General features: G+C 36.1%; 1 protein-coding gene across 1 annotated transcript in view; it reads right to left on the reverse strand.

Moving 5' to 3' along the window:
* Window positions 1–383: 383 nt before the first annotated feature.
* SLC25A31 (solute carrier family 25 member 31) overlaps window positions 384–23,815 on the reverse strand; it is a 28,923-nt gene continuing 5,491 nt past the window's right edge. Inside the window, exons 2-6 of the mRNA XM_039256266.1 lie at window positions 18,349–18,476; window positions 9,205–9,322; window positions 6,000–6,154; window positions 4,167–4,292; window positions 384–821 (exon numbers count right to left, since the gene is read on the reverse strand). Coding sequence (XP_039112197.1) covers window positions 621–821; window positions 4,167–4,292; window positions 6,000–6,154; window positions 9,205–9,322; window positions 18,349–18,476 — 728 coding nt within the window. The 3' untranslated portion in view covers window positions 384–620. The remainder of the gene's footprint in view (window positions 822–4,166; window positions 4,293–5,999; window positions 6,155–9,204; window positions 9,323–18,348; window positions 18,477–23,815) is intronic.

Below are 23,815 nucleotides of genomic sequence, written 5' to 3' on the forward strand. Positions count from 1 at the left end.
CAGATTTTATTTAAAGACAAAAACAGACATGCCATTTTATATTTTTTCTTTTCTAACCACATGTTTATAGAGTCATAAAGTCATCAATTTTTATGATCAGAACTAGAAATTGTGCTTAAAATAGCTATATCATAACATAAACTACACACAGTAATACCTGAGCTGTCTTAATAGAGATGTTGTAGAAGAAAATTTACTTATACCCATAAATATGATGACATCTCCTGATAAGCTTTTAAGAAATATTTGTCATGTCATATGATTTTAAATGGGAAGACAGTTATATTAAGCGAATAGCATTTAAAAAGAATATACGTGCATTTCTTAGATTTTAACATTACACATTTTAATTTTCCATCACAAAAGAAAAGCATTTTATTTTAAACACAGAAATAACATAACACTTATAAGTAAAATGTCACATTGAGTTTGAGTCTAAGTTGGAAGCAAACCCACATTTATCTGATTTTTAGTATTTAAAATCCTTGAAAATGCATATGCTTTATTGTAGAATTAGCACTCTAAAAAATACTGACAGTAATAACACACTATCAAATTGTATACAAATGGCAGCTATATAATTTGTATGTTTAACAGCTTAAATATATGCATTTCTTAATTTAATCTCCTGATGAACTACCTCCAATATCAATATTAAGGAGTTCTTTAATTTTATCATATAGTACTAACACCAAAGCACCCCCTGTACCACGAAGGATATTAGAGAAGGCTCCACGGAAAAATGCATTGATTCCCTCATGTTGGTATATCTTCACAAAGCAGTCTAAAGTTCCTTTATATTGCCGTTCAACCTCACCACTCTATGTAAAAAAAGACAAATAGTTTATCACTATTTTAATATCTTTCATCTTAAAACAGATTTTTTTCAGTACTTAAGGATAGATTAAATTAACACTGTATTGAGTAAGTATGTTGAGTCAATGGGCATATATTAAATATTGTACTCAGTGGTTGGAGAATTCTCATCTTGAAAACTGACCACATATTAGGCTTAACAAAGTTCAAAAGATGACATCACATAGTATGATTTACCCTTTCACTACTTTGCAATTAAGTGAGAAATCGATAGCAAAAATGAAAACTAGAAAAAATATCAAATGTCTGGATATTAAAAAAACATATCTGAGAAAAAAAACCTCATAATAACTACAAAACTCTTTAACTAGGATGAAACTTTAGTAGTAACTTATAAGAAAATTAATGACTCTGAAATACTAGAAAAGGAAAGGCTGAAAATTAATGAACAATCTAAACATATTTAGAAAATAAACCTAGAGAAAGTGGAAATAAGCCCATAGAAACAGCCCATAGAAATAAAGAAAATAGGAAATAAATATAACAGGAAGCATGCAAAGTCAAAGTTAGTTATTTGAAATATATTACTGAAAAATTTTTAGAAACACTGTTTGACGAAAAAGAAAGGATCCAAAATTATTTGAAACATTAAATGTAATGTCACTGTAGATGATCCAGAGATTAAGAAAAAGCAAGATGATATTACAAACAACTGCATGATAATTGAAAACTCAGAATAGACAAATTCCTAAAAAAGCATAATTTACCAACAGAATAAAAAAATAAAACATTGGAATAACACATGAACTTCATTAAAGTAATCCGATTAGTTGTTGAACATCCTTTTTTGGAGAAAACCATGTGTCCAGATGGCTTCAAATGTGATCCCTACTAAACATTCAATTAACAATTCTAATCTTACAGAAGTTATTCTAGAGAAGAGAAAAAGTGGAAGACTCTTCCACATGTTTTATGAGGCCTTGCATAACCTTGTTACAGGAAGGAAAAATTATAAGCCAAAATCACTGAAACAATGCAAAATTCCTAAACAAAAACTAGCAAGGCAAACCCATCTAGAAATATAAAATACAACTTAATGACAAGCTGGGTTTATCCCAGGCACACAGGATTTGTTTAGCTCTGGAAAACAGAGTAATGTATACAATAGGTTAACAAATAAAAAATGCAATCATCTCAATAGTTACAGAAAAGCATGACCACCACTCATGATTAAAAATTACTACAACCCAATCATATGACAGATGGGAACAGTCAAATGATAAAGGATAACTACAAAACCCCATAACTAACATTTTTAAAAATTTTAAACAGATTTACTTTATTTTTAAAATGTTTTTTAGGGGTGCCTGGGTGGCTCAGTCGGTTAAGCATCTGACTTCGGCTCAGGTCAAGATATCACGGTTCGGGAGTTCGAGTCCCGCATCAGGCTCTGTGCTGACAGCTCAGAGCCTGGAGCTTGTTTCAGATTCTGTGTCTCCCTCTTTCTCTGACCCTCCCCTTCTCACACTGTCTCTTCTCTCTCAGAAATAAATAAAACATTAAAAAAATTAAAATGATTATTTTATTTATGTTTGAGAGAGAGAGTACACAAGTCAGTGGGGGGAGGGGCTGAGAGGGAGGGAGGCAGAGGATCCAAAGCAGGCTCTGTACTAAGAGCAGAGAATCTGACATGCGGCTCAACTCACAAAACTGAGCCGAAGTCAGATGCTTATCTGACTGAGCCATGCGGATTCCCCTAGCTGAATTAATTTATATAACATTGAAGACATTCAATGAAGACATAAGGGTAGCAAAAAAGATTGCCAGTTATTACTTCTTTACTTTAACACTAAATAAGAAGTCTCAGCCAGTGCAGAAAGGCAAGAAAAAGAAAAAGTACAAGAATTGGGGTGCGTGGGTGGCTCAGTTGATTAAGTGTCTGACTCTTCATTTCAGCTCAGGTCATGATCTCACGGTTTGTGGAATAGAGCCCCACATCAGGCTCTGCACTGGCAGTGTGGAGATTGCTTGGGATTCTGGCTCTCTCTCTCAAAATAAATAAATAAACATTAAAAAAAATTTTTTTAAGTGCAAGAACTGATAAGGGGAAGAAACCTAGTATTATTTGCAGATCATATACCTATTTTAAAAAAAAAACAACAGCGCAACTTCAGAGTGTAGATATAATCTAGATTAGCGTTTGGAATAAATAGGGTTCAACAAAATTGTAGAATATAAATGTAAACACAAAAATTAAAGAGTACTATTATGGGTTGCACTGTGTCCCCACAAAATTCATATACTGAAGTCCTAATCCCCAGTACTTCAGAATGTGACTAAATTTGGATATCGAGTCTTTAAAAAGTTAATTAAGATTAGATGAGTTCATTAGGGTAGGCCCTAACCCAATTTGGCCATCCTTATCAGAAGAGAAACAGAAAAAGGACCATAGAAAGACACAGGGAAAAAGACAGCCATCTACAAACAAAGGAGAAAGATCATCAGAAGAAATCAGCCCTGATGGACACTTTCATTGAGACTTCTAGCCCCCAGAACTGTGATAAAATAAATTTCTGTTGTTTAAGCCATCCAGTCTTTAGTACTTTGTTATGGCAGTCCTAGCAATACACACATATACCTAAACCCCCTAGGGGCACCTCGGTGGCTCAGTTGGTTAAGTGTCCAAATACGGCTCAGGTCATGATCTCATGGTTCATGAATTCAAGCCCTGCATTGGGCTCTCTGCTGTCAATGCAGAGCCTGCTTTGGATCCTCTGTCTCCCTCTCTCTATGCTCCTCTGCAGCCCCCTCTTTCTCTCTCAAAAATAAACATGAAAAAAAAAAAAAGGCTTTAAAACCCCATGCACCCACAATTTTTTTCTGAATTATTATGATAGTAAATTGCAGATTATCATGTCCTTTACCTTCAAACACTTCCATGTGTATTTTCTAATAATATTTTCTTGCATATCCCGAGTATAGTTATCAAAATCAGAAAATATAACATTGATAGATATCATTTACCTAATCCATAGCCTATATGCAAATTAATTTTCCATTTTAAAATATTTATTTTTGAGAGAGAGACAGAGTGTGAGCAGTGGAGGGGCAGAGAGAGAGGGAGACACAGAATCTGAAGCAGGCTTCAGGCTCCAAGCTATCAGCACAGAGCCTGATGCAGGGCTCAGAGTCGTGGACTGTGAGATCATAACCTGAGCCGAAGTCAGTCACTTAACTGACAGATGTCCTGCCTTTTAGCTACAATTTATCTAAAATCTGAATAAGTTTATACTTAAATATCAAAGATATTGGAACATTCAATTAGGTTCACAAATAATAACATAAAATACCTGCATCATCATGCGTCTTCTAACTGTGTCAAAGGGATAAGAGAGAATTCCAGAGCATGTGGTCACAACTTGAGCAATGAAAAAGGAGACAAGAAATGGGGTTTCCTTTGGTTTTGGTAATAAGCCCTAGGAAAGAAAAACGTGTCAAGTAACCGTCTAAATTTTCTAAATACCTTAAATCATTAAGTCAAAGAATAATTCCTATAATGAAAGAGGGTTCAGTTATACTTAAAATGCAACAAAACAGATTTAATATGGAAAGATTAAAATAATATTAGGAGATCAATAAGAAAGAGGTATGCTGTGCATGGCTTCACTTTAAAAGCATATCTGAAAGAAGAAAGCATACCTGCTCTTACCAGAGATTTGTTATTAATGGCAAACACTAGGGAAGATAGCAGCCAGTAACCAAAAAAGTTCTTCCATGGCTCTTCCTCATAGAGTTAAAATTAAAGAATGCCTGATAATATCATCAACAGATCTTTGATAAGCAGCTTTAAAACTCTAAGCTAGTGAAGAAACACTCCTACATTTCACAACTACTACAGGTGATAATAGAGAAAAGCTGAGGGAGAACACGCATAAAATTTTCCATGACTAAATAAACACATCAGAGCATGTTCATTTCCATTAATTTAATCTGTCTAAAAACTACATACTACACTAAAAGTAACATGTCCAGACCACAATAAAAATGACCTTCAGGGCACCTTGGTGGCTCAGTTGGTTAAGCGTCACAACTCTAGACTTTGGCTCAGTCTCACAGTTCAGATTTAGCCCTGAGTCAGGCTTTGGATTCCATGCTGACAGCACTGAGCTTGCTTGGGAATTCTCTCTCCCTCTCTGCCCCTCCCTGACTCATACTCGCTCTCTCTCTCAAAATAAACTTAAAAAAAAAATGACCTTCAACAATTACATTTATACTAATGAGGGAAGGCAGAGACAATATGTAAAACAAAATTTCCCTCAAGTTTTAATCTTATTTGGTAAATAATACTGATATTAATTTCATTGCTTCTTTTTAGAAGTGACAGAGCATGGGATTTTTGTTTGCCACTTAACATAAATTACTTAACAATTCCTAGGTTGTTTACTTTAAAATGAGGATATTAAAAGCTATTCTAGGGGCGCCTGGATGGCTTAGTCGGTTAAGCATCCGCTTAGATCATGATCTCGCGGTTCATGGGTTCGAGCCCCACGTCGGGCTCTGTGCTGACTGCCAGCTCAGAGCCTGCAGCCTGTTTCAGAATCTGTCACTCTCTCTCTCTCTGACCCTCCCCTGCTCACGCTGTCTCTCTCTCTCTCCTAGAAATAAATAAAACATTAAAAAAAAAAAAAGGTATTCTAGGAAATAGTAAGAAAATACTTAAAGTTCCTAGAACTAAGTAGTAACTCAAAAAATGGCAGCTATAATTACAATCTTCCTCTTTACTACTTTATGGTAAGAAAGTGACAATAAAGTGAATGTAAAATTAGAAAAACTGTTAGAAGATGCCTTTCTATATGCTAAAGATTTGATTACGATGTAAGCCTAATTAGCATGTTTTCTATTTGTAACAAGATATATAGTGAGTCGTTCAGTTGCAAACAGCACAAAAACTAAATGTTTGGGTTTATGCTTTATATCTAAAGTCAGATCCATAATAGAGTTATAATTTAATAAGGTTATAGGAAAACCAAGGTTAAACAAAATTCTATAATGTCCCTTATTTCATCACTTAGTTTTATTTCCATAATTAAAAGTAAACATATCTGATGAACAAACTACTAATTAAAACAATAAAAAGAAACAAACCAGGTATTTAACATATAGCAGTTAAAGCCCCAAATTACCTTGATGGTGTCATATGCTCCAAAATAGGAAGCTCGGTACACAATGATGCCTTGAACTGAAACACCAAACCCTTGGTACAAACCAACAATTCCATCTGATTTTACGATTTTTATAATACAGTCACCTAAACCCTTGAATTGTCGCTCTTCGGGACCTAAAATAAAACCATTCAAAATGTATTAGCAACATTATATATCAGATAAACACTTTAATCATAGTAATTAATTTTACGGATTTAAATGATCTGAAACTGCCATTTAGCAATCTTTCTAATAAAAAAAACACAAATGAAAATTCTCTCATTTGTTTAAAGAGAATTAGGATCTCAAATAGTATATTAAAAGATTTTAACTGAAAATATTAATCTCTTATAAAAGCAATCTAGGGGCTCCTGTGTGGCTCAGTTGGTAAAGCATCTGACTCTTGATTTCAGCTCAGGTCATAATCTCACAGTTCATGGGATCCAGCCCCACATCGGTCTCTGTGCTGACAGCTCAGAGCCTGCTTGGGATTCATTCTCTCTCTCTCTCTCTCTTTCTCTCCCCACCCCCTATTTCTCTGCTCACACACACACTCTCTCAAAATAACTTAAAAAAAAAAAAAGAAACGTAAATAAAAGCAATATATTTCAACCAATTTGACTGCCTTAAAACATTTCAATAAAATTACCAGAAGCTACTAACTGGGGTTCAGAAAATAAAATAAAAATACTCCACAACTTGCTTGAAGTTGAAGAGCAGAAAGACAGACACAGCAAAAAGACAAAACCAAAAACTAGCAACTTTAAGGATTAATATTTTAGATGAGTTATATTTTTCTAGTATTTGCTGGTTTCATTTTTATTTCCCCTTCACCTAGAACTCCTTGACAATATTTTAAAGATATTGTATATAGCATATAACCTTTCAAAATAAACTAAATTCTCCCAATTGTGAGAAAGAAAATTACACAACTGAACTAAAAATAAGAGAATTTTTTTTTCACTTTATTAGCAATAATAAGAAAGTTTGGACTGTCAGTTAAACATGATAGATGGAACTCATATTTTCTTCTTTGCTTAAACTGCTACCCCTAAAGACATTTTCTCTGATCACTTATCTAAAATTGATGTCACTCCCTGCTCCTAAATATTTTTTCATGTTATTTATTGCTAAATGACAGTATATTTTAGTCATTTATTCATTTTTTTAATTACCTGTGTTTTCCCCTAGACCATAAGGTACATGGGTCATGTACCATGAGCTCCATGTTTTATGTGGGGTATCTATATGTATGCCTCTCATCTCATATCTGAGGCAGGGCCTGGATCACGGAGGTACTCAATTAGAATTTGTCAAACAAATCTCTTGCTTTCTTAAGAAATTCTATAAAATGGTAATAAAAGAATAAAACAGGCTTAAAGCCATATAGGCAAGAACAATACACTGACATAGAATGAAATCTACAAATATCAGCAAGATGGAAAGGAAACGGAAGAGTGGTAACTTACTCAGTAGAGCAGGAAAAGAAACTTTCTTGCAGAGAAAAAAGCAAGCTGCTTTACCCCAAAAACTTCAGAAAGACTTAGAAATTAGAGTATTGCTCTTGTGGTGAAAGCAATTAACATCTGGATGCTCAAAACCTCTCACCCTTGAGCAGCCAAGTGCCTTCCTCTGCCATCCTCAGACCTGAACACAAGGCTTCAGACTTAATGGGACCAATTGAGTTACTTCTACAACTGCTGAAAAAAGCCTTATACAAAGATATATCATTGTGAAATCTCAAGTTCATTAGGGACAGAAAGTAATTAAAAAGAAAAAAAAGTCACATATAAAAGGATCAGCAGTTAAAAGATAGGTTACTTAAGAGCAATATTAGAAACAACAGTCCAGAGAAATGTTTTCAAAATTGTGAAAGAAAGTGACTTTAAGCTAGAATTTTAAATATGGTCAAACATTAAGTAAAAGGGTAAAACAGAGACATTTTTAGACATGCAAGATCCCAATGTATCTCCTATCTGCTCAAAAAGCTCAGAAAACAATCTAAGAACAAAATGAGAGAATAACAAAAAAACCCACAAGATGTGATAAATAGGTAAGGACAGAGGCAAAGGGAATTTTGGGGATTAGAACTATGTTTGTAACCTAGAGAGGAGCTATAGTTGAAACAGAAATAAGTTCCTGGAGGGATCTAAGGAAAACACTGGAAGTTACAAGTAGTCTTTGTATCTGCTCTTTTGTTACTGCAGTAATGGCCTTCTCCTCCCTTCTTCTGAGGGAAAAGAAAAAAGTAGTAATCTTTAGGCCCTATTACTCTACCATTTGGTTGAGATAAGATTTTTATTTATTTATTTTTTATTTATTTTTTTTTTACAAATAGTTTATTGTCAAATTAGTTTCTACATAACACTCAGTGCTCATCCCCAAAGTGCCCTCCTCCATGCCCATCCCCCCCTCCCCCCCACATCCATCAGTCCTCAGTTTTTGTCAGCATTCAAGAGTCTCTCATGGTTTGCCTCTCTCCCTTTCCCCCACCATTTCCGCCCTTCTTCTCCCGCTTGTTCCTCCGTCAAGTTCCTCCTAATCCTCCTATACGTGCAAACATATGATATTTGTTCTTCTCTGCCTGACTTATTTCGCTCAGCATAACACCCTCAAGGTCCATCCATGTTGCTACACATGGCCAGATTTCATTGTTTCTCATTGCCATGTAGTATTCCATGGTATAGATAAACCACATCTTCTTGATCCATTCATCTGCTGATGGACACTTAGGCTCTTTCCATGTTTTAGCTATTGTGGAGAGTGCTGCTATGAACATTGGGGTACATGTGCTCCTATGCCTCAGCATTTCTGTATCCCTTGGGTAAATTCCTAGCAGTGCTATTGCTGGGTCATAAGGGAGTTCTATTGTTAGTTTCCTGAGGAACCTCCACACTGTTTTCCAGAGGGGCTGTACCAGTTTACATTCCCACCAACAGTGCAGGAGGGTGCCCATTTCTCCACATCCTCGCCAGCATCTAGAGTTCTCTGATTTGCTCATTTTAGCCACTCTGACTGGCGTGAGGTGGTATCTCAGTGTGGTTTTGATTTGTATTTCCCTGATGAGGAGGGATGCTGAGCATCGTTAGAATGTATTTCATGCTGCTATAGTATAACTCTACAATAAATAATACTTCACTCAAAACACAAAGAAAGAAGAGTAGTATTTTTGAAAATTCTATACCTTTTCCAATATCAACACCTAATCGGGTTCGGGCAAAGTCTAACGGATAAACTACACATAAGGATGTTGCTCCAGCAGCTCCACCAGAAGCTAGGTTTGCCAAAAACCATCTCCAGAACTGAAACATATTAATTAAAAGTGGTTATTAAACTATAGAATATGACATTTAAAATTCTTATTTTTATAAAGATTAAAAAGTCATTATTTACAAACTGCTTTTATAAACATCTATCATAATGTATATCATATTATGTAAAATATTTCCCTTCATGTTTGCAAAGCCTGTTTCTTTCCAGGTAGTCTGGGAGATACAGTTTAAATGCTGACACACAGAAATTCCAAGATATTTTAATAGCCTCCAGCAAAAGTAGCCCAAATTAACAAAAGAGGCCATATAAAATAATTATCTCTTTAGACTATATAAATTTTTTGTTAATAATAGTGTTAGAGGGTGCCTGGGTGGCTCACTTTGTTGAGCACTTGATGTTTGATTTTGGCTCACATCATGATTCCAGGGTCATGGAATCGAGCCCTGTGTTGGGTTCTGCACTGAGCACTGAGCTTGCTTATGATTTTCTCTCTCTCCCTCTGACCTTCTCCCCTGCTCACACACATGCTCTAACATAAACAAACAAACAAATAAGTATTAGTGTTAGCTATGGCTAAAATATCAGGTACCTATCGAGGCTTTAGTTACATTCTTTTTTGGTATGAGGGGCAATACTTCATAATGCCACAATTTCACTTCATAATTTTAGTTGATATTAAACAGCTCAAAATTTAACAGCTCAAAAACATATTACGTTCAACTGCTGACATGAAAATTGGCTGAAACCAATTAGTTGTGTGGCATGTAAGTTAGGCCTTACCAATCGACTAGTTCATATGGGCTACTGAGGTTCTTTTTTTTTTTTTTTTTAAGTTTACTTATTTTGAGAGAAAGTACATGTGCACGCATATGCAAGGAGGGGAGGGGTAGAGAGAGAGGGAGAAAAGAGAATCCCAAGCAGGCTCCATGCTGTCAGCACAGGCCCAGCACAGAGCCCAAACTCAAGAACCATGAGATCATGACTTGAGCTGAAATCAAGATGTTCAACCAACTGAGCCACCCAGTGCCCTAAGCTATTGAGGTTCTTTTTGATAAACATTTAAAATGTGCCCTGTGTAGGTCCAGTAAACTGCTTTTCAATATCTAGATCTTAATGGAGAAGAAAAGAATATTTGAATTGGATCAGTTATAGAAAACATAGGGTCCAAGGCCACTGTAACCATTTTAAATACATTAAAATGAGTAATATTCTAGTCATGTTCAGTTTCTTGCTTTACTCTCTGGCTTTTATTTCTAACAATAGTTTTAAGTCTCAGCTAGCTTTGGAACTCATGGCCTAGAAGGACCTTTCTGTCATTTTTTTCCTATCTTTTTTAAACAAAAATGTTACTGATTTATACTCTAATTCAAATTCAACTTTTTCCACAAAACCTCTGATCTCCAAACCCATCCAAAACTGTATGTAATCATCTCTCCATATACTTCAGTTCTCAGAAAATTCAAGGCAAATCCTATGACCAATATGTAAAATGTGTCAACATGTTTCAGATTCTCATTTAAATAGTGTTCACAATCACTTTCTTCTATTTACAAGTATTTGTACACATCTTATCTCCTACAGACTATAAATTTGTTGAAGTCAGGATTAGCATTTAACAGCTTTATTAAAATAATAATACATCATACGATTTACTAATGTAAATTCACCATACAATTCAATTGATTGATAGTATATTCGGAATTGTGCAACCAACATCAACTTTAGAACATTTTCACCCCAAATGCTAGACCCATTAGCAGTCACTCCACATCTAACCCATCCCCCTGGGTCCGAGGTAACCATTAAGCCACTCTGTTTCTACAGATTTGCCTATTAAAGACACTTCCTACCCACAGAATAACACAGTAGATAATCTTTCATGACTGGCTTCTTTTACTTAACAATATGTTTTCAAGGTTCTTCCATGTGTAGCAGGTATTAGCACTTCATTCCCTTTTATTGCCAAATAATATTCCAGTGTATGGATTTACTACATTTTATTTATCCACTCTTCAGTTCATGGACATTTTGGTTGTTTGTATTTTTTTGAGGCCAGGATTTCTTAAATGTTTATTCATTTATTTTGATATAAATAGTGTGTGCATGTCCATGGGGCAGGGCAGAGAGAGAAGGAGAAGGAGAGAATCCCAAGCAGGCACTGCACTGGCCAATATCCCAATATCTGCCTTGAATCCAGGAACCATGAGATCATGACCTGAACCAAGATCAAGAGTCAGAGACTCAACCAACTGAGCCACTCATGTGCCCTGACATCAGGATTCTGAATTCATCTATTTATTTCACAAGTCATAGTGCCTTACCCAAAATAACTACTATATTCAATAAATATTTGTTTAATGAGGTACTAGGAATGCCACATACTGTCCTCAGACTCCTGTGGCTCCTTTTGAGTGAAACTTACAAGTTTCATAATTACCCAGAGATAGATCAGGAGATTGCATCTGACCCCAAGGTAGCTAATCTATAATCTAGAAGATAATCTGTAACCTGGTAGAAAAAGGTGAACAGGGCCAGAGTCTATTTCTTGGGAATGTGACTTTATAATTCTATGCCAATTAGCAGTAAGGACAAAAATGGAAAAGATATTAAATAACATTTTTAGGTCTCAGTCTTTTTTGAGACTGTTGCAAGCTATAGATCATCTTCCAAAAAAATCATGTATGTACAAACACCCTTTTAGTGGTTTAAAGTACTTGTCAAACATGCATGGATCCCAGGAAGGCAGACCAATGTCTTTCTGGGTAGACGATCATATAATTTATCATTCAAACCATGACACTTCTGACAGTGGAAGCAGGGCCTTTGAAAACATGACACAGGCAGGCACAACATGGATAGATAGTGTGGCCAACCTTCTGATGGAAGAAAGAAAGGGAGAAGGAAGGAAGAATGAAAGAAGCAAGGAGAAGGAGAAAAGAAATATCTATGTTGAATGATAACCCTGCAAGTGGTTGTGTAACAAAACCTACCCCTCCACAATTAAGCTTGAAAATAAAATAGACCCAGAGGAGGTAATTTATTGATTTAAATGAGAGTTTCAGTTATTATAAATTAGTAAATTCAGATATTACTACATTGTAAAAGGAGAGGGCAAAGAGAGGAATCAGGGATGGAGAGGAAAATGAAATAATCTGAGGGTTTTGGAGGGAAATAATCTTGTTTCTCTTCTTTCCCTCTCTCTCGTTTACTTTTTAATTTCATGAGAGAGAGAGCACGAATGGGGGAGGAGCAGAGAGAAGGAGAGAGAGAATCCCAAGTAGGCTCTGTGCTATGGGGCTTGAACTCATGAACCTTGAGATCATGACCTGAGCCAAAATCAAGAGTCAGATGCTCAACCTACTGAGCTACCCAGTGCCCCAATCTTGTTTATTTTCAACTATTGACAAATAGATATTGTGTGAACAGACTCAACGATGCACTGAAGAACATATGCCCTATGACCAAGGTTCTTTCTAACAGAGCTTGTCTGGGCATGAAGGAGAGCTGGGAGAAGTTCTAGTCTTCCCTGCTGAGGATTGTGCTCGAAGCTGCTAACAGAGGGCAGAGAGACATTTTCTACTCATGCTGAGCTAAGGTTCACCAAGTCAGTCCCCTCGGCTCAGAGAGGAGTAGAGTTCAGTTGAAGAATCTGAGCTTGGGGTGAAGAAGACCTGAACAAATGACTTGGTCAAGTCCTCTCAGCTCTGAGTCTTGCTTTCCTTACTTGTACATTTAGGATAAAAATAACTACCTCAAAGGGTGAGGTGAACATTCAATGAAACACTATATAGTAGGTGTATAACTCCCACCATGGTTATTTTTTAAAAAACAATCACATATTCACATGAATCCTAAGAAATAATACAGAGAGAATTTGTAAACCCTCCAACTAATTTCCAATTGTAGTATCTGGCATAACTACAGTAGAGGAAATCAACATTGATAAAAACTTTTCTTCTTCAGATTTCACCCATTTTGCATGCATTCATTTGTGTGTGTATTTAGTTTTATGCAGCGTTATCATATATACAGATTCCTGTGACCACCACCACAGTCAACAGTTTCATGATAAAAGATCCCTCAATGCTATCCTTTTATAGCCATAGCCACCTACCTCTATCCTGGCAACCACTACTATGTTTTCCATCTCAATGATTTTGGTATTTCAAGAATTTTATATAAGTGGAATCAGAAAACAAATAATTCTTGAGATTTTTTTTTAACCCAAAGTTCCTGTATATTTCAGAAGTTTACTCTTTTTAAAAAATTTGTTGTAAAATATATGTAACATAAAAATTACCATTTTTGCTTTTTTTAAATTGTTGTTGTTTGTTTATTTTTGAGAAAGAGAGACAGTGTGACTGGCGGAGGGGTACAGAGGGAGACACAGAATCTGACACAGGTGCCAGGCTGCAAGCTGTCAACACAGAGCCTGATGCGGGGCTCAAACTCAAGAACAATGAAATCGTGACCTGAGCTGAAGTCGGATACTTAACCGACTGAGCCACCCAGGCGCCCCACCATTTTAGCTATTTTTAAGTGTATAATACAATGACGCTAGGTACATTCACAACATCATAAAAACATTACTACTCCTTACGTCCAGAACTTCATCGTCCCAAATAGAAATTCTGTACTCATTAGATAAAACTCCCCATTTTCTTTCCTCCTAGCCCCTTATTCTATTTTTTGTCTATGAATCTGCCTGTTCTACATACCTAAGAGGGATCATACAATATTTGTTTTATTAACAGTTTGTTTCTCTTTATTGCTGAGAGGTATTCCATAGTGTGATGTATCACAGTTTAACCATTCACCTGTTCAAGGACATCTAGATTAATTCTAGATTTTGGTCTATTATGAAAAAAGCTTCTGTGAACATTGTACACACTAGTTTTTGTGTGAATGTACGTTTTTATTCTCTGGGATAATGCCCAAGAGTGTAACTGCTGGGTTGTATGATAAGCACATGCTTAATTTGTAAGAAACTGTTCTCTTTTCTAGAGTGACAGTTAACACTTACAGTCCCAACGGCAATATAGGAATGATCTAGCTTCTCTACATCTTCACCAACATCTGGGGTTGTCAATATTTTAGCCATTCTGATAGATGTGTAGGGCTATCTCATTGTGGTAGATCAATCGCTTTTTTTTAATGTTTATTTTTGAGAGACAGAGAGAGCAAGCATGAGCAGGGAAGAGGCAGAGAGCGAGGGAGACACAGAATCTGAAGCAGGCTCCAGACTCTGAGCTTTCAGCACATAGTTCTATGCAGGGCTCAAACCCACAAGCCATGAACCAAAGTTGGACGCTCAACCGACTGAGCCATCCAGGCATCTCACATCAATCACTTTTAAAATCACATATTGTACTTGTTTTTTCTATCTTCCTTACTTTTTTAAAACCAGGTAAAAAACAAAAATACTGATTTTTCTTTTTAAATTATTTTTCTTCACTTTAGGGTGATGGGCAAAGATGAGATAAAATTTTGATGTCCAAAGTCAGAAGAGGGTCATTAATATCCAAATTATTTAGTAAATAATACATATTACATTCTTACCTGTGACTGAATACCTTTGCATTCTAAATATGACAGGATGTCTTTATAGAAATACCAAAGATGTTATCTCAGGCTAATTTGAAATTTATTAAAAATACTTAGCCAAGATCAAAGTTAACTTTAAAACTTTTAGAGAAATGTGAATTTACATTGTTAGGAATAGATGTTAGTAACAAATATTCTGGTTAACTCAGGAATTAAATTCTCCATTTGGCTTAGTCTTATAGAAATTATCTTTTGGGGGAGGTGGGTTGGCAGCTGTTAAGTAAAGAATTAACTCAGCAGGCCTACACTGCCCAAACTTCATATACTGAGATCTTTAGGGCCAGCCCTTGACTAGTTCCTTCCAGACAACTTCTAAGCCCATGGAATATCCTGCTGATGGGTTTCTTAGGCTTTGGGCTGCACCAGAAAGTTTATGCTATTATGTGAATTTATGGTAAACGCCTGTTTTTATATGCTTGGAACATTGGGCTAACTTATATGAGTCTGATCTCTTGGGTTAGGAAGCAGTGGCTAGAGTTTGCATAGCTAAGGACAGTCACAGTCCATGCCTATGCAACTGGTATCTCCAAAAAATCCTGGACTCCAATGCTTAAGTGAGCAATGCTATTGGCAACACAGCATATGTACTATCACACACTGCTGCTGGGAGAATTAAGTGCTGTCATGGGACTCTACCAGGAGAAGACTACTGAAAGCTTGCATCTAGTTTCCCCTGGACTCTATGCTGCCTCTTCCCTTTGCTGATTTTAATCTATATCCTTTTTGCTATAAAGAACAACAACAACAACAAACAAACAATGAGTACAATAGCTTTTTTGACTTCTCTGAGTCCTTAGTTAATCAGTAAAAATGAAGATGATCTCAGGAACCTCTGATACAGGTTCTGAGTCAAGGAAAGTTCCAATTATTATAGCTAGCAGCTAGAAAAGACAGGGATATTTTTGAGTGCCTATCATTAAGCACAGTACTGTGATGAGCACTTTATAATGAATGTTATCTAAGCTTTACAAACTATGAGGGAAGTATTATTATGTCCAATTTTTAGATGAGGAAACTAAGGATCAGAGATGTGACTTTCAAAAACCCACAAAGCTAAATAACACAGTGGCAGAATCCAAATCCAGACATTCTGATTCTAAGTCTAAAGAATTTTCCTCATTACCTTTATATTTCACACTACATATTAGATGGTGCAAAGTACTCCATAAACACTTCTTAGTGAAATATAAATTGTGAAAAAAAGAATAAAGGATATAAAAGGAAATTAAAGAAGATAGCAACAAAGAAATGTTCCACAAACAGTTGCTTTTATAAAGAACCTGCTAGACCTAAGTGGCTTAGTCAGTTGAGCATCCAACTCTTGATTTTGGCTCAGGTCAAGATCTCAGGGTTGTGGATTCAAGCTCCACATAGGGCTCCATGCTACATGTGGAGCATACTTAAGATTCTCTTTCTCTCTCAGGGGCACCTGGGTGGCTCAGTTGCTTAAGCATCTGACTTCAGCTCAGGTCATGATCTCACCATTCATGGGTTTCAGCTCCATGTCAGGATTTGTGCTGACAGCTCAGAGCCTGGAGTCTGTTAGATTCTGTGTCTCCTTCTCTCTCTCTCTCTCTCTCTGCCCCTCCCCCACTTGTGCTCTGTCTCTGTCTCTCTCTCTCTCTCAAAAATAAACATTAAAAAATTTTAAGCTTCTAAGCTTCTCTCTCTCCGCCCCCACCCCTTTCTCCTTATCTCACTAAATAAATAAATAAATAAATGGATGATTGATTGATAGATAGATAGAACCTGGTAGGACAGCTGGGTTGGTTGGTTGGCTTTGGCTGGTTGAGGGAAAGAGGAAATGAGAAAGAATGAAGGCAAAGAGAAACTTTTTAAGGGTAAGGGGAAGAGAGACTTTGTAAGGGAAAAGAGGTCTTAAGAGTAATGTAGGTGGTTTAGTGTATATAGAGGCAACAAAACAGATAGAAACCAAAATAAATGACATACAGTTCATCTAAGGAAAATTTAAAATTGGAATTTTTTAACCAAAGGAGTGACTACTTTGAAACGAAAAAAACTTTTTCAATTAAAAAAAGGGAGGGAGGGGCCCTAAGTGGCTTAGTTGGTTAAACGTTTGATACTTGATTTCTGCTCAGGTCATGATCTCATGGTTGTGAGAGGAAGCCCCGCATCAGGTTCTGCACTGGGCATGGAGCCTGCTCAAAATTCTCTCTCTCCTTCTTCCCCTACCCCTCCCCAGCTCAAGATTTCATGTGCTCTCTCAATAAATCCCAAAAAAGCAAAAACCAAAAAAAAGAAACAAAAAAGAATTTTCTACTTTGAATTTATTGCTTCCTGTTTTGTTTGATTTGACCTTCCTATGTACTTTAATCTCAGCTAAATAGAACCTTAGTCATAAAAAAGAAGCAATGTACTTCTTTAGGAAATTAATTACCTCAGATATTTTGGAATACATATCTGTTGACTGCTTTTCAAAAAAATTTTTTAAATGTTTATTCATTTTTTGATTGAGAGAGAGAGAGAGAGAGAGAGGGATGGAGTGTGAATGGGGGAGGGGCAGAGAGAGAGAGGGAAACACAGAATCTGAAGCAGGCTCCAGGCTCCAGCTATCAGCACAGAGCCTGACACAGGGCTTAAGCTCATGAACTGAGAAATCATGATCTGAGCTGAAGTCTGATTCTTAACTTACTGAGCCACCCAGGGACCCCCGTTTATTTTTTTTATTAGAGGGAGACAGAGAAAGAGAGAGGGCACACATGCATGGGAGCTGGGGAAGGGGGAGAAAGAGAGAGACCTTAGGCAGGCTCCATGCTCAGTGCAGAGCCAGATGTGGGGCTTGATCTTAGGATTCTGGGATCACGACCTGAGCCAAATTTAAGGGTCGGATACTCAACTGACTAAGCCACCCAGGCACTGTGTTGATGGTTTTTTTTTTGCCGAACTTTCCTAATAAAGTAGAGTAGTGATCATAACACGTATATTATTTTAAAATTAATATTTATTCAGACAAATATTACCTTGGGACAAAAGATCTCTTAGTTATTAAATTCGTGTTAAGAGATTTAGAGAAACTTGTAAAAGTCAATGTAATTCTATGTTTCTCGTATATAGTTTCTATAACTTAATACAAATAAATATGTTAAAAGTTACTATGTTTTAATTACTATTTCTTCTACCACTTTAGCATCTCCTCCCCAAATAAAACATCACAGGTAAAGACAAATGCAACTATTTCTTAGAAAATAATAGATATTAAAATGCACTTACCAGGGCATCTGGGTAGCTTAGTTGGTTAAGTGTCTGACTCTTGATTTTGGCTCAGGTCATGATCTCACGGTTTGTGAGACCAAGCCCAGCATTGTGCTTCAGTGCAAAGCTTGCTTGGAATTCTCTCTCTCCCTCTCTCTCTGCCCCTCCCCTGTTCATGCTATCATGCACATGCTTTCTTTCTCTCAAAAATAAATAAGCCTAAAATAAATGTACTTACCTGTTTTTCTTTATTAACTCCAGACATGAAAAGTTGTTTGTATTTGTCCTTAAAAGCAAAGTTTAGAGCTTGTGTTGGAAAATAGCGGATAACATTTGCCAAATTGCCACGCCAGTAACTGAAGAAACCTACAAAAAAAACATACTAAATATAAACTTGTATTATTTTAAAATTCCCATAGTTTTAACAAACTTAGTTATTTGAACTATCTAAAATTTATACCCTTTCTCAAAAGAAAAAAACCAAGTTTATGCATGAATCCACTGAAGAAAACAGGCAGTGTTAACTCCATGTGCCCCATTCCGATTTTGTCAATTTCCAATAAAAAGCCTTAAATACCCCAAAACTTATGGAAAATATTATCAGTTGAATATAGGGCTTTTTACTACAGCAAAAACAGTAAACTTTTTACTTTTTATACAGGAAAAGAGAGCTCACTAGTATTTGTCAGAGAAGCTAGTAACCCTTAGCCCCATTTCCAAATCATGACATATAATTCCTATTGTTAGAACAGAATTGGTTTGTATGCAGGCATATGAGAATGATAAAGCTATTAAGAGTCCAAAGTATCCTTATCTTTATGTTCTGGAACCTACCCAGAAAAAGGATCACTTTACAATTCAAGGCAGTCTCTAGAGGCCTGATGGGAGAGGCCAGAGAAAACTTTCCAGATCAGTAATCTTCCCACTTCAAATCTCCATGGATTGACCAGTCCTTAAAATTCAGTCATTGTGTTACCCCTATAATTCACAGCTACCCTTATAATCTAGAACTGCCCTAGAATACAACAGGCTGTCTCTTAATTAGCCATAGTTGTTTCTACTAGATTACAAATTGTCCAATGGTTGGATCTTGCTACTCTGAATAGATATCTCTAGTCCCAGTTTGGAGAATCAGTCTTCTTCTTCTTCTTATTTTTTAAATAGTTTATTGTCAAATTAGTTTCCACATAACACCCAGTGCTCATCCCCACGAGTGCCCTCCTCCATGCCCTTCCCCTCCTCCCTCCCACATCCATCAGTCGTCAGTTTTTGTCAGCATTCAAGAGTCTCTCATGGTTTGCCTCTCTCCCTTTCCCCCACCATTTCCCCCCTTCTTCTCCCCCTTGTTCCTCAGTTAAGTTCCTCCTAATCCTCCTATGACCTTGAGGGTGTTATGCTGAGCGAAATAAGTCAGGCAGAGAAGGAGAATCAGTCTTCTAAAGATAAAGATTCAAATGATAATCTCTGTTGACTGGGCTGATTTGTTAAATAAGGAAATCTGCTTTGTGGGGCAAAAAAAGAATCTTGGTGAGTCCCAAACTACATATAAAGCAATTACACAACAATAATTAAGAAAAATATTTAATAGCTAAGAAATAATCTCAGTATTCACAACCGATTCAGTCTTTACTAGGACATTTAACATGTAATGGTAAATGCTACCACTTCTTGAGTACTTAATACGTGTAGGCACTGAACAAAGGCTGTATATTTCATTTAATCACCACATTATGCTAATGATATAGGTTCTCCTATAGCACCCATATTATACATGCAAAAACTGAAACTTTAAAAGTTAAGAACTAAGGAGGTGCCTGGTGACTGGGTCAGTTAAGGTCTCTTGATTTTGGCTCTGGTCATGCATGATCTCACAGTTTGTGAGATTGAGCCCTGCATTGGACTCTGCACTGATAGTGCAGAGCTTGCTTGGGATTATCTCTCTCTCTCTGTCTGGGACTTAAGTTGAAAAAAATAAGTTGAAAAAGAATTTTCATTTTTTTCATGGCCCTTAAATATTAATAATCATTTTGAAAATGGCTGACACAGCTAACGGGTACGGAGCTATTATGAATTTTAGATTATCAGTTATTAGTAATAATTATATAATTATGATTATAGTCTGAATTAATATTTATTTCACAAAAGAGTGTCATTATGTAAGAGCAGTAAGGTTTGTAACTTTGGCTAATGAATTGAATATAAATGGAAGATTCTGATGACAAAGATATCTGGAAACTACATTAAGACCATAACACAACATTGGATATATGAGTAAAAGGTTTGCTACAATTGGTTGAAGAATGTATTCTTTCTAGGAACCTTTTGCACTGTTGGTGGGAATGCAAACTGGTACAGCCTCTCTGGAAAACAGTATGGACATCCCTCAAAAAATTGAAAACAGAACTACCCTACCACCCAGCAATTATACTACTAGGAATTTATCCAAAGGATACAGGAGTGCTGATTTGAAGGGACACATGCAACCCAATGTTGCAACTCTATCGACAATAGTCTAAGTATGGAAAGAGCCCAAATGTCCATCCACTAATAAATGGATAAAGAAGGTGTGGTATATATATACAATGGAATATTACTTTATGATCAAAAAGAATGAAATCTTGCCATTTGCAACAATGTCGATGGAACTAAAGTGTATTATGCTACGCAAAATAAATTAAAGACAAATATTATGATTTCACTCATATGTGGAATTTAAGATACAAAACAGATGAACATAAGGAAAGGGAGGCAAAAATAATATAAAAACAGAGAGGAAGACAAACTGCAAGAGACTCTTAACGAAAGAGAACAAACAGAGTTGCTGGCAAGGTACTGGGTGGGGGAAGGGCTAAAGTGGTGAGGGGCATTAAGGAGGACACTTGTTGGGATGAGTGCTGGGTGTTATGTGAAAGTGATGAATCACTAAATTCTATTTTTGAAATTATTACAGTATATGTTAAGTAATTTGGATTTAAATTTTAAAAAGGAATGCATTATTTTTAGCAAAATTGCATTTGCATGAAAAAAACTAGAAAATTCATCCAAACAAATGTCAATGTATCAGTGAAAAAATAGAAACGAATAAATCCCTAGAAGTATAATTGGAAAACTGGCAGCTCTTAATGGGTTATATCTGAAAAAAATATAATTTCACATACATAAAATACTTTTGCATATATTTCACAGAATTCATGGATTCCATGAAGCTACAGTGTCAGGTTAAGAACTCCTGTTTTAATCTTTTTCTATAGATCACCCTTAGAAAATTTATTCTTATTCCTTTCTTTGAATCTCACTGCTGTACCATGCTTTTACGAACTTCAATGCCCCGGCTAAGAGTGCAAAGGGAGAGTACCAAGTGTTCATAGCAGCACTCTCAACAATAGCAAAAACATGGAAAGAGCCTAAGTGTCCATCAGCAGATGAATGGATCAAGAAGATGTGGTTTATCTATACCATGGAATACTACATGGCAATGAGAAACAATGAAATCTGGCCATGTGTAGCAACATGGATGGACCTTGAGGGTGTTATGCTGAGTGAAATAAGTCAGGCAGAGAAGGACAGATACCATATGTTTGCACGTACAGGTGGATTAGGAGGAACTTAACAGAGGACCATGGGGGAGAAGAAGGAGGGGAAAATCGCTGGGGAGAGGGAGGGAGGCAAATCATGAGAGACTCTTGAAAACTGAGGACTGATGGGGGCTGGGGGGAGGGGAAGGGGGGTGATGGGCATGGAGGAGGGCACTTGTGGGGATGAGCACTGGGTGTTATATAGAAACCAACTTGACAATAAACTATTAAAAAAAAAAGTGCAAAGGGAAAGGAACCTCAAGTGAAATTCTGAATGCATTTTCTATAGGAATGTTATTTCTGGGGGCCAGGTTTCAGGGTTTTATTCAACTATAGGCATACTAGGTATCTATGTAGGTTTCCTCAGAAAGATTACAAAAACTTACTCTACGAATAATGCAAGCTTATATCAAATACATTCATTTATAAATGAATATCAGGAATATATGTTTGTAAATTTAGGGAAGTATACATACTGATTAAGGAGTTAAAACTTATTGAGCACTAACTGCAACAGACATATGGTTGAATATTTCATAGGCATGATTGTTTAACTCTCACAACTATCATATCAGGTAGGTACTACTATTATACCCAGTATACAACTGAGATGATTGAGACTGAGATAGGTTAAATAAAAATTGCTGAAAGTCACAAGGTGAGGAAAAGGCTGAGACTGGATTCCAGAATCTGACTCCAGACCTAGATCTATCAAATTTCTACTGCCTCTCTATAAAAATCCATTCTGGATAAAACTAGTAGTATTTTTTGGTCAGATAATCCATTCTAGATAAAAATCAGTATTTTTGGAGAAAACAAGGGAAAAGGATGATGCAAATGTAGGAGTATTTTGATGCTGTGTAGTCATACAGAATAAAACGGTAATTTCCCAAGATATAATCACAAAATTGATAGGGAAAAACCATAGTGATTGTGGTATCTTTCTTTGCTAATAAAATATCTAAGCTTTTGACTTAATTGCTAAGAAAAAAATTAATCTCTTCAATATTTAAGGCTGAGAAAAAAAATTATGAACTTAATTCTGAGAGAATAATTAAGAATTAAAATGGAACAGGGGAACCTGAGTGGCTCAGTTGGTTGAGCATCTGACTTTGGGTCAGGTCATGAAATCATAGTTTGTGAGTTTGAGTCCCACATCAGGCTCTGTACTGACAGCTCAGAGCATGGAGCCTGCTTCAGATTCTGTGTCTCCCCCCTCCCCCGCCCCTCCCTTGTTTGCACTCTGTCAATCTCTCTCAAAAGTAAATAAACATTAAAAAAGTATTTAAATAAAAGAATTAAAATGGAACAAACAAATGAACTTACAGAGAAAAGAGAGGGAGAGGCAAACCATAAAGCAAACTCAACTATAGAGAACAAACAGAGTTGTTAGAGGTGGGGTGAATGAGGGTTGGGTATTAAAGAGGTCACTTGTGATGTACACTGAGTTTTGTACACCTGAAACAATATTACGCTGTATGTTAACTAACTGGAATTTAAATAAATACTTGAAACAAAAAAAAAAGAGAGAGAGATAATTAAAATATAGACTTGATGGGAAGTGAGAAAAAGTTACTGGGCCATTTTCCAGTCAACTTATTAGCCAAGCATGATAATACTAAACCTGTTTGGGTATATATATTCTAGACTGGTGTGCTACATGTTTTGACAATATGCCTATCAGTAAAAAATATTTATTTTCTACTATACTGATCTGTTATGCACATTTGTAAAAATACCCAAAATAGAAATTAAAGTATATAAAGATTCATCATTTAAAAACCTTTTATTTGGGATCTAGTACATAGTGGACCTGCTGGGGTAGCAGTAGGAACAAATTTCTTGGGCTTATGGAGCTTATAATTTTAAGGAGAAGGACCAGAGAGACAGACTATGAACAAATAAATATGTCAAGTGGTTTTAAGAACAAGAATAGTATGTGGATATGGAGACTGAGGAAGGGCTATTTAGATAGCGTAGTTGGGGAAAACTGGCTAGGAGATATTAGAGAATAACTTAGCATTCATTTGAATAATTAAACAATATTTTTAGATATCTTGCTAATCATGATGTTTTCACACCATTATTTGCTATTATCTTGAGGCACCTTTGAGGTGAGGTTCATTCTTA

Source organism: Hyaena hyaena, unplaced genomic scaffold (assembly GCF_003009895.1).
Source record: "Hyaena hyaena isolate Hyena2069 unplaced genomic scaffold, ASM300989v1 scaffold_563, whole genome shotgun sequence".
NCBI lineage: Eukaryota > Metazoa > Chordata > Mammalia > Carnivora > Hyaenidae > Hyaena > Hyaena hyaena.